The 12,171-nt window shown below is 42.6% G+C and overlaps 1 protein-coding gene across 1 annotated transcript in view; it reads left to right on the forward strand.

Annotated features, from left to right (window-relative positions):
* The first annotated feature begins 363 nt into the window (after positions 1–363).
* Positions 364–12,171, forward strand: part of LOC132780554 (gastric inhibitory polypeptide receptor) — a 32,320-nt gene continuing 20,512 nt past the window's right edge. Inside the window, exons 1-3 of the mRNA XM_067461011.1 lie at positions 364–968; positions 8,703–8,873; positions 10,457–10,556. Of these exons, the coding sequence (XP_067317112.1) occupies positions 8,817–8,873; positions 10,457–10,556 (157 nt within the window). The 5' untranslated portion in view covers positions 364–968; positions 8,703–8,816. The remainder of the gene's footprint in view (positions 969–8,702; positions 8,874–10,456; positions 10,557–12,171) is intronic.

Genomic DNA, 12,171 nt, shown 5'->3' on the forward strand with positions numbered 1-12,171 from the left:
TCCTCACTTCCTCCCTCTCTCCCTCCCTCCCTTCCTTCCTTTCATTTCCTTCCGTCCTTCATCTTTCTTTTCCTTCCTTCCTTCCTTCCTTCATCTTTCTTTCTTTCTTTCCCTTCCTCCCTCCCTCCCTTCTTTTTTCTTCCTTTTTCTTCCTTCCTTCATTCCTTCCTTTTCTTTCCCTTCCTCCCTTCCTCCCTCTTTCTTTCCCTTCCTCTTCTTTCTTTCTTTCTTTCTTTGTTTGTTTGTTTTCCTTTCTTCCTTCCTTCCTTCCTTCCTTCCTTCCTTCCTTCCTCTTTCTTTCCCATCCCTTTTCTTTCTTTCTTTTTCTACCTTCCTTCCTTCCTTTTTCTTCCTTTTCTTTCTTCTTCTCCCTCCCTCCCTTCCTCTTTCTTTCTTTCTTTCTTTCTTTCTTTTTCTTCCTTCCTTTTCTTCCTTTTCCTTCCTTCCTTCTTCTTCCCTCCCCTTTTCTTTTTCTCTCTTCCTTGTCTTCACAGAGCCCACTCCACACCCACAGAGTGCAACTCCTGCCATGGTAGAATGATCACTTTTGGGGGTATCATTTCCTTCCACTTGTCCAATTTTTTCAAACAGCCTTCCCTTTGGCCTTTGAAAAGTAAACACCCGCAGCCTGCCTTTCCACTAATGGCAAATAAATCCTCCCTCCGTCCTTGTGTGGGCCAGGCCAGATGAGATCTCCAGCTGCCAAAGAGCATCTTGGAGGATGCCGAGCTGCAAGGCCCCAGAGGGACATCCCCACGGCACGCGCCCCAGACCCAGTGGGAGAAGAAGGCAGGAGCATCCCTCTTCCTCTCATCCTCATTATCCCACTCACTCCCCTCCTCTGAAATCTCCCTCCCTCCTCCTTCCAAGTTGGGGGTGAGAGTGCCTTAAAACTCCAGCAAGACCAAGCAAGGATGGCAGAGGGAGAAGAGAGCAGGGATCGAGCACATTCATCTTCACCTTTGCAGGTAAGAGAGCCAGGGGGCTTTTCATCCTAGCAAACAGAGTTGGACTTTGGGGTGGTTTTTCTTGTGTTTCTCCATGCGTTCACCTTTTGAGATACCATCCTGTTGTCCAATTGCAATTTGAGCACAATCTGTTGTTGAAGGCTTTCATGGCCCGAATTATTGGGTTGCTGGGAGTTTTCCGGGCTGTATGGCTATATTCGAGAAGCATTATCTCCTGACGTTTCACCCACATCCATGGCAGGCATCCTCAGAGGTTATGAGGTTTGTTGGGAACTAGGCAAGTGAGGTTTATATATCTGTGGAATGTCCAGGGTATGAGAAAGAACTCTCGTTCTACTTGAGGCAAGTGTGAATGTTGCAGGTGGTCAACTGGATTAGCATTGAATGGCCTTGTAGCTTCAAAGCCTGGCTGCTTCCTACCTGTGGGATCCTTTGTTGGGAGGTGTTAGCTGGCTACCAGTATTTAAAAAAACAAAACAGTATTACAAAACTATAAAATCCGGGCAGTAAATAAAGAGCAACATTCTTTACTCAAAAACAGGGGAATTCCAGACAAGAATCAATCAGGGCCAGCTAACACCTCGCAAAAAAGGATTCCCCAGGGGCTTGAAAGCCTGGCTGCTTCCTACCTGGGGGATACTTTGTTGGGAGGTGTTAGCTGGCTACCAGTATTTAAAAAAACTATTACAAAACTATAAAATCTGGACAGTAAATAAAGAGCAACACTCAAAAAACAGGGGAATTCCAGGTAAGAAGCAATCAGGGCCAGCTAACACCTCCCAAAAAAGGATCCCCCAGAGAGCAGGGAGCAGGACAGCTTTCCTCTAGTTAATTCTGCATTTCTCAACCTGGGGGTCGAGACCCCTGGGGTGTGTGTGTGAGGGATTGTCGGCAAAACGATCAGAAAACACAGTATTTTCTGTTGGTCATGGGGGCTTTGGAGCCCCCGGGGGCGCAGTGGGTTAAACTCCTGTGCCGGCAGGACTGAAGACCGACAGGTCGCAGGTTCGAATCTGGGGAGAGTGCAGATGAGCTCCCTCTATCAGCTCCAGCGCCTCATGCGGGGACATGAATGAAGCCTCCCACAAGGATGATAAAAACATCAAAACATCTGGGCGTCCCCTGGGCAACGTCCTTGCAGATGGCCAATTCTCTCACACCAGAAGCGGCTTGCAATTTCTCAAGTCGCTCCTGACACGACAAAAATAAAAAAATAAAAAATGTGGGCTCTGTGTGCTAAGTTTGGTTCAATTCCATTGTTGGTGGAGTTCAGAATGCTCTTTGATTGTAGGTGAACTATAAATCCCAGCAACTACAACTCCCAAATGCCAAGCCCTATTTTCCCCAAACTCCACCAGTGTTCACATTTGGGTATATTGAGTATTTATGCAATGTTTAATCCAGATCCATAATTGTTTGAGTCCACAGTGCTGTTTGGATGTAGGTGAACTACAACTCCTAAACTGAAGGTCAATACCCACCAAACCTTTCCAGTATTTTTTGTAGCTCATGGGAGTTCTGTGTTCCATTGTTGATGGAGTTCAGAATGCTCTTTGATTGTGGGTGAACTATAAATCCCAGCAACTACAACTCCCAAATGACAAAATCAATCCCCACCAACCTCACCAGTATTCAAATTTGGGTGAATTGGGTATTTGTCCCAAATTTTGTCCAGTGAATGAAACTACATCCTGCATATCAGGTATTTACATTACGATTCATAACAGTAGCAAAATGACAATTATGAAGTATCAATGAAAATAATGTTATGGTTGGGAGTCACCACAACATGAGGAACTGTACTAAGGGGTCGCAGCATTAGGAAGGTTGAGAACCACTGCCTTATAATGGGATTTCCTAGGGCTGAGAGAGTGTGACCTGCCCAAAGGCATCCAGAGGGTGTCAAGGGTGTTTATTGATGTTTTGTTTGCTGTACTTTGGGCTTGGCCTCATGTAAGCCGCACCGAGTCCCTTGGGGAAATGGTAGCGGGATTCAAATAAAGTTATTATTATTATTATTATTATTATTATTATTATTATGGGCTGATTTCATAACCGAACCCTGGTCTCCAAAGCCATAGTCCAATGCACAAACTATTACACCATGCTGGCTCTCATCTCAAATGATAAAACTTGGCTGTGAGTAAAGGACTGTGGCATAATAGGGCAGGATGTGTCTCTGTTATTAGCTCGGTTTTGCAACTGATTAAAGAATACAAACAACCCAGAACTGCTTCTGAGACTGATACAAAGGCCTTCCCAACGATCGTGGCTCTTTTAATCCAATCAAGAGGTTTTTATTTAGTTTAGACATGAGAAGCAGACAGAATTTGTCTGTCTGCCTCACCAGCCAGAGACGGAGGAGAGCAGATGATAGAAGATCTGGAAAGAGTCGAGGAAGTGAGCCAGTTGCAGAAGGGTCCTGGTGTTAGATACGAACAGAAATACAGTAGAGTCTCGCTTATCCAACCTTCGCTCATCCAACGTTCTGTATTGTCCAACACAGTCTGACTCCCGCCCAGATCCACAGCTGTTTCAATACATTGCAATGTTTTGTTGCTAAATTAGTAAATACAGTAATTACTATATAACGTTACTGTGTATTGAACTGCTTTTTCTGTCGATTTGTTGTAAAACATGATGTTTTGGGGCTTAATTTGTAAAATCATAACATAATTTGACGTTTAATAGGTTTTTCCTTAATCCCTCCTTATTATCGAAAATTTTTGCTTATCCAGGCTTGTTTGATCCAAAAAAAAAAAAAATTGGTTCGAAACTTGTTTCGGATGTAGATGGTGCTGGTGGTTCGATTCTAAAGTCAATTCCGATTTTCACAAAAAAAAAAATGTTCCAAACTTTCCCAACCTTCTGTTTGGCCATAGTCAGGGGCACTTTGAATGCAATTTTCCTGCTTCTTGGCAGGAGGTGGGACTGGATGGCCCATGAGGACTCTTCCAACTCTAGAATTCTATGATTGCAGGAAAAGTGGTTCCGCATAAACGTTAGGAACAATGTCCTGACGGTTACGCTGCTTTGGAGTTCAGTGGCATCTCCTTCTTCAGAGGTTTTAAAGCAAAGGCTAGGTGGCCATCTGTCAGGAGGGCTTGGATTGTGTCTTCTTATGTGGCAGACGGGGGTTGGACCAAATGACCCTTGGGTCTCTTTCAATTCCATGATTCTAAGAAGAGTGTTTGGAGAGGATTCAGCGGGTCACTTTCTTTAGAGATTTAAAAGCAAAGGCTGGGTGGCCATCTGTCAGGAGGACTTGGATTGTGTCTTCTTAAGTGGCAGACGGGGGTTGGACCAAATGACCCTTGGGCCTCTTTCAATTCCATGATTCTAAGAAGAGCATACACGTTTGGAGAGGATTTAGTGGTGTCACCTTCTTCAGAGGTTTTAAAGCAAAGGCTGGGTGGCCATCTGTCAGGATGGCTTGGATTGTGAGTTATGTGGCAGTAAGGGGCTGGACCGGATGGCCCTTGGGGCGTCTTTCAATTCCATGATTCTAAGAAGAGCATATACGTTTGGAGAGAATTCAACGACGTCACCTTCTTCAGAGATTTTAAACCAAAGGCTGGGTGGCCATCTGTCAGGAGGGCTTAAATTGTGTCTTATGTGACAGACGGGGGTTGGACTGGATGGCCATTGGAACCTCTTCCAACTCTATGATTCTAGGATGCAGCAGTTTGCTTTTACCCGAGTCAACTGGGAATGGACAGGTTCTCCTCCTCTGAATTAACTGAAAGCAAGTTACCTTTGCAATTTGAACTCTGTTTGCTGCAACCAAAGGAAGCCAAGACAAAGGGGAAAAGTGGGAGGAGGAGAAAGAAGCTGGGACATTTTAACAGCAGCTGAAAAAAATGGGATGATAGAGGATTAATCAGCATCATCTCTGCCAAATTGGAAAAGAGGATATGTTTTTCTGGTAGCTTCACTCTAATAAACATAATCTATCCAACTCTGCACTTAAATCATTTCAGATGTTCCCAACAGAGCTCTTTGTTTCTCTCAACATCAAGTAAGAAATTTGATGTATGGGGAACATTTCCTCTTGTGCCTTTCATCCCTGGCAGTTTCCCTTGCTATCGGGCCCAACGGATGTGTAACACGCCCTCGGTTGTTTGTGTGCAGTGGTGCTGAGATATTAACCATCATTTTTCAATTTTTACTTTCTCCTGACAGCTTTTAGCAAAGTCAATATCGGCTTTTGCGGAAGAAAGGTGCTAATGGGTTATGTATGGCATTGTGTTTTTAGAGTCAGCGGCAGTGCCCAAGGAAGCAGGGGCTAAACAGAGAACAGGGACATCTTTTGCAAAGTATTGTCGAAGGCTTTCATGGACTGAATCACTGGGTTGTTGTAAGTTTTTTCGGGCTATATGACCATGTTCTAGAGGCATTCTCTCCTGTCGATTCGCCTGCATCTATGGCAAGCATCCTCACTACCTCTGAGAGAGGTAGTGAGGATGCCTCTAGAACATGGTCATATAGCCCGAAAAAACTTACAACAACCCATCTATTGCAAAGGTCCGGAATAGGAAGAAAGCATCCAAGTTGGACAGCTACCCTTTCCATAGCATCTCCCAGTATCCTATGGGTTTTAGTCCAAAGGGTGGTTTTCTAATGCTTTAGGACAGTGTTTCTCAACCTGGGGGTCGGGACCCCTGGGGGGGGGGGTCATGAGGGGGTATCAGAGGGGTCCCCAAAGACCGTCAGAATATACAATATTTTCTGTTGGTCATGGGGGTTTTGTGTGGGAAGTTTGGCCCAATTTTATCATTGGTGGGGTTCAGAATGCTCTTTGATTTTAGGTGAACTATAAATCCCAACAACTACAACTCCCAAATGTCAAGGTCTATTTTTCTCAAACTCCACCAGAGTTCACATTTGCACATATTGAGTGTTGGTGCCAAGTTTGGTCCAGATCCATCATTGTTTGAGTCCACAGTGCTCTCTGGATTTAGGTGAACTACAACTCCAAAACTCAAGGTCAATGCCCACCAAGCCGTTCTAGCATTTTCTGTTGGTCATGGGAGTTCTGTGTGGCCAGGTCTGATTCAATTCCTTCCTTGGTGTTCAGAATGCACTTTGATTGTATGCGAACTATAAATCCTAGCAACTACAACTCCCAAATGATAACATCAATCTCCCCCAACCCCACCAGTATTCAAATTTGGGCGTATCGAGTATTTGTGCCAAATTTGGTCCGGTGAATGAAAATCCATCCTGCAGATCAGATATTTACATTCTGATTCATAACAGTAGCGAAATTACAATTATGAAGTAGCAACAAAAATAATGTTATGGTTGGGGGTCACCACAACATAAGAAACTGTATTAAGGGGTCGTGGCATTAGGAAGGTTGAGAACCACTGCTTTAGGAGAAGAAAGAATTTAACTCAGAGCTCATCAATTTAACAACAACAACAACAACAACACAATTGTGTTAAAAAACCAAGTATGGATTGCCGATGTTGCAATCCCAGGTGAAAGTAGGATTGAAGAGAAACAACTGGAAAAGCTGACACGATATCCCAGTAAAGTGGTCCCAGTGGTAATCGGCATACTGGGTGCAGTGCCTAAAGACCTTGGCCTGCACTTAATAACAATCGTCACTGACAAAATTGCCATCTGCCAGCTGCAGAAGGCCACCTTACTGGGATCTGCACGCATTATTTGCTGATACATCACACAGTCCTAGACATTTCGGAAGTGTCCAACGTGTGATCCAATACAACAGCCAGCAGAGTGATCTTGTCTGCTGTGTACTACTCTTCTTATGGAACAAATAATAATAATAATAATAATAATAATAATAATAATAATTCTATTCCTTCTCATGAATAACTTTTGCCATTGTGACCACACTCTGATGTTGCTTGGCTCCTTCTGTGAAACATGAATCTAAGGCATGAATATAAAAGCATAGAATCCAAGAATCAAAACCATGAAACAAAGACACTTAAAAGATGCATTTTCCAAGCAAAGCTTCCATGACACAGGGACCAGATATTGACTTGATTCCAAACGATGCTTCATCTGACTACATATTGTGTACTTGGGACTTTTATCTCCTCGTTAGCTATGTCTCTAGCACGCAAAAATTGGTTTCACTTTAGCTGAGAATTTCTTATCTTTTTCTCTCGGAGCCTGGCAAAACACCGAAGCCACTGTTCGGCTCTCCTGTTTTGACTGATCTCTTCCTGTCTATTTATTTGCTCATTAATTTCTGCAGCTGGGCCAAATGCCGAGCTGTTTTCATGTTCCCTATCATGGGAACTATCTGTTAACAATTCAGAAAGCACACCATCATCCCCATACCCCTTGGGGACATTCTCATGGGAAACTACACTTTGTACAGGGATGTCCTGGTCATTCTCTGCATCAATATCATTGACTGTTCTGTTGCGCACTGATCCTGTAACAGCTGTACTTTTCTATAGGATGTATACTTTAAGCCCAGCGGGAAGCCAGGGGCACCTCAAAGAGAGATTCTCAAGGATTTTTCTGAAGTGATTGTCTTTAGAGTCTTTAATGATGGAACAAACAAGTCTTTATTATGGAACAAACAACAAATCTTCAATGGTTCAAACAACACTTCAAGGCTTTCTTAGTCTAGTCCTCAATGGGCTGGTACCTGACTTTAATTAACTGAACCTTATCTGTAGGAAAAAAAACCCTTTTAACCTCTTCCAGGCTGTTTACTATCTATGCCTCATCGGTGTGGGTCCTACTACCGATTCCAAATGCATCTGGGTATTGAGTAGACTTACCAGCCGAGGCTTGAAGATATTTCAGCTGGAGTTCCGTGGATCTGTAGTGCTGTCCTCCCTCAGAGAATTCTTTGAAAACTTCAGGGCTGTTTTCCCTCTGATTGCTGCGAGGTTGAGAGGCTGTGAGCTCTCAGCCAGAGCTTTGGGACCTTTTCCCTGAAATTTCTGTTTCTGTTTCCCCGGATGTTCCTTTTCCCTGGATGCTATTGAGAAAAGAAGCTTTTCTACGGGACGAGCTGGTCTACGTCCTATAGTTTAGCTTCCTTGTGTGAGACTGCCCAAAAAATGGCTCCTTTCCCTCCCAGAGCCCTGAACAAGGGGCGGAACCAAAGCTTAATTGTGATGGACAGGAGGCCTGCCCTATAACTGCAAACAGATAACAGAAAGAAAATAAAGTTGGAGCTCCTGGTACAACCGTACCAGCACATTGACCAAACCATTGCCATCTTGAAACTCATCTTGCAACTCATTGACATCACTCCCCACATCCAAAGCACTCTGATCCTGAAACACAATCACAGTCTGAGCTTCAACAGGATGCTGCATCTGACCCTACTATCTATTGTGAATTTCAACAAGGAGAAATGTAGGATACTCTGCCTCAGAGTGTGGCAGAAGCTCCTTCTTTGAAGGCTTTGAAACAGAAGTTGGATTGCCGTGTTTGAGTGGTCTTTGATTGAGCTTTTTCTTCGTGGCAGAAGGGGTTTGGACTAGATGGCACATGCGGTCTCTTCCAACTCTGTGATTCTATTACTTTTCATGAATAACTTTTGCTATTGTGACCACACTCTGATGCTTCTTTGTTCCTTCTGTGAAATGTTGGAAGGGGTGGTTGATGGCTTGGGGTCTACCAGAGATGGGGAAAATCCATTATGTTGTGTGCATTGAGATTATAAAACAACCAAGCAAGACTAAGGACTACTGACCTGACAGATTAATTTGATGTTTTTTTTAATCTCCCCAGAAAGCTTCCTTCTAACTTGAAATGGATGTGAATGGAGAGTCCCAAAGCCTGCTAGAGACGGAGCCCTGAGATGGATGCCTCTCCCTGTCCTCATGCCTCTCTTGGACCAAAAGCATGCCGAAATCCCTGGGACTCCTTCTGCTGTGTGTTTTGCTCCAGAAGAAAGCAGAGGTAAGAAAATGAGGAGCAAGGAGGTTTCATTCTATTCCTTTCTTTAATTGCTCAGGAATTCCATCCCGCATTCTGCTTTTCCATAATTCCAGTTGAAGTGAGAACATTCCTACAGTAATTGCAGTGAACCCTTAGTATCCACTGGGGTTTGGTTTCCAGAGCCTCTGTGGATACCAAGATCCATAGATGCTCAAGTCCGGTTACCTTACAATGGTCTAGTAAATATATTGTTAGACTCCCAGGCTGGGAATCACCTCTGTACTTAGCACACAGTCCAAAGTGAAATAGCAAAGCACTTTATTGAAGAATATATAAAAAGCAATTCAGCAAAATAGTATAAAAAACCCAAATATCAAGATAAATCTATAGAAAGGCAATTTGCTAGGGAAGCAAGGTCAAAAACAGAATTGAGCTCAGAGGATGAAAATGAAAGTCCAAGTGGACAGACTAATGAGCAGTTAGATAGGAGATTTATGTTCTGTCAACACAGAGCTTCTCAAGAGTAGCATCAAAAACCAGGAATACAAGAGCAGAATAATTCCAAAACATGAGATTCAGGAACAGTCCTCAAAAACTTGGAATCATGAAACAGGAACAAAAAGGAAACATGGAACTCGAAATCCCTTGACTTGACAGAAGTTCTGTACTCAAGCACCAATGTTGCCTTAACTAGCAGAACAGTCTGCTGGTCTAGCTAATATAGACAGAAAATCATACCTTCTCCCCTGGGAAACTGATAAGGACTTCTTGACTAATAGGCGTTCTTGGCCTTCGTATGCTCTCCTGAGCAGCTCTGTGTTTACGGAACGTAAATCTCCTATCTAACTGCTCATTATGGATATGGATAACGGGTTTGGTTTATGATTCTACAATGAGACGGCGCGGATGATTTAGTGTAATGGTATTATTGATTGTTATGTTGATTTTATTGTGATATTGTGATATTGTCTATTGTAATCTGTTTTTTATATGTTGTACACCGCCGTGAGTCGCCCTAGGGCTGAGAACGGCGGTCAACAAATGCAGTAAATAAATAAATAAATAAATTAGTCTGCCCACTTGTACTTTCATTTTCATCCTCTGAGCTCAAATAGGCAAACCAGACAATCTCCACATCAACACCGGCAAAGAAACAGCAAGAAATACTGTTTACCCACAAGCAGAAAGAAAATACATATATTAGAAACCAACACTTTCTCATTACTTTATTTTCCAGAACAACAGACTGGGCCACAGCAACGCCTGGCAGGGGTCAGCTAGTTGTGAATAAACCTCTGGTTTTGCCTTCTAACCCAGACATGGACAAACTTGGCCCTCCAGGTGTTTTGGACTTCAACTCTCACAATTCCTAACAGCCGGTAGGCTGTTAGGAATTGTGAGAGTTGAAGTCCAAAACACCTGGAGGGCCCAAGTTTGCCCATGCCTATTCTAACCTACCTGTGTCTGGTTTGGCCTTCAGGAAAGCTAGACATGCCAGGCTTCCGAACCCACGATCCTTGCAGTCACTGAAATCACTCAACAGTAAAATGGTGTTCCTTATATAAAATGGTCAATTGTTTCCCATCCCCCCTTCTTTGTTTCAGGCTAACTCCCCTGGAAACTCAGCCAAAAATATGTTTGAAGTGTGGCAGCAGTATCAGACGAACTGCATCCGCAAGATGTCTGAGGATCCGCAGCCCACCGGTGAGAGAATGTCTTTCTATCGCTAGTTTCCAAACTTCCAATAATGTTTTGCTCAATGTTGCTCCCGACCATTAATAGTCTAGCTTGCTGTCGACCTTTGCAGCCCGAAAGACAGTTGCATCTGTCAAGTAGGAAATTAAGGTACCGTTTTATGTGGGGAGGCTAATTTAACTACCATATATACTCAAGTTTAAGCCGAACCGAATATAAGCCGAGGCACCTAATTTTACCACAAAAAAACTGGGAAAATGTATTGACTTGAGTATAAGCCAAGGGTGGGAAATGGAGCAGCTACTAGTAAATTTCAAAATAAAAATAGATACCAATAAAATTATATTAACTTAGGCATCAGTAGGTTAAATGTTTTTGAATGTTTACATAAAACTGTAATTCAAGAGTAGACTGTCCAAACCTTCTTCCTCCAATAATAATAATAAATAGAGTAAAATAATAATAATAATAATAATAATAATAGAGTAAAATAATAAATGTAACAATAGCAACAATAATAAAATAATAAATGTGATAATAATAATAACAACAACAAAGTAAATTAATAACATTGACTCGAGTATTAGCTGGGGGAGACTTTTTCAGCCTAAAACAAGGACTGGAAAACTAGGCTTATACTCGAGTATATACAGTAATTTCTGACGCCATAAAACCTTCCAGCAGCATGCAGAAGAATGAGGAAGTGCTCCATCAAAAAGGACTTGGTGTCACAAGTGGACGGTGGAGCGGTAGCTCCCCCTGTGGCCAGAACCAAGCATATCCTCATGAAGCTGAAAAAAGCTGAAATGTTAAATTGCCTCTATATCTGTCTATCTAAATGGCATTGAATGTTTATTTATTTATTTACAGTATTCATATTCCCCCCTTCTCACCCCGCAGGGGACTCAGGGTGGATTATAATGTACATATAATGGCAAACATTCAATGCCATAGACAAACAACATATATAGACAGACACAGAGGCAATTTAACATTCCAGCTTTTCTTGAGGGTATTTTAGCCATCGGGAAGCTGTCCCTTCACCGACCATTTATGACACTGATGAAGTACTTCCTCATTCTTTGCATACTTGCTGGAGATTTTTATGGCCTCATAAATTAGTTAAATTTTCCTCCCCACATAAGCTGTACCTAAATTTCCTACTTGACAGATGCAACTGTCTTTCAGGCTGTAAAGGTAGACAGCAAGCTACACAAATTGGTCGGATGCTCACACAGAGGTACCTCTGAGGATGCTTGCCATAGATGCAGGCGAAACATCAGGAGATAATGCCTCTAGAACATGGCCATATAGCCCGAAAAAACCTACAACAACTCAGCGATTCTGGCCATGAAAGCCTTCGATAATACATTAAACATTACATTTATATATATATATCGATTATTATTATGTTGTTCTAGTAGTAGTAGTAGAATGTTGGAGAATTAATCAGGACAGTCCCTGCCAAATTGAGACAATTGGGGAATATGCAGGTCGTTGTATAGTGAGATCCTATACTTTTTAAAACCTATATATAAACACTTTGAATACTTTCCACCTTGATGGGAAAGGAGAGTGAATTTTCCACTCTGCCTCAGGTAGCAACAGTCTTGGGGTCTTCCTG

Source organism: Anolis sagrei, chromosome X, assembly GCF_037176765.1.
Source record: "Anolis sagrei isolate rAnoSag1 chromosome X, rAnoSag1.mat, whole genome shotgun sequence".
NCBI classification, from domain to species: domain Eukaryota; kingdom Metazoa; phylum Chordata; class Lepidosauria; order Squamata; family Dactyloidae; genus Anolis; species Anolis sagrei.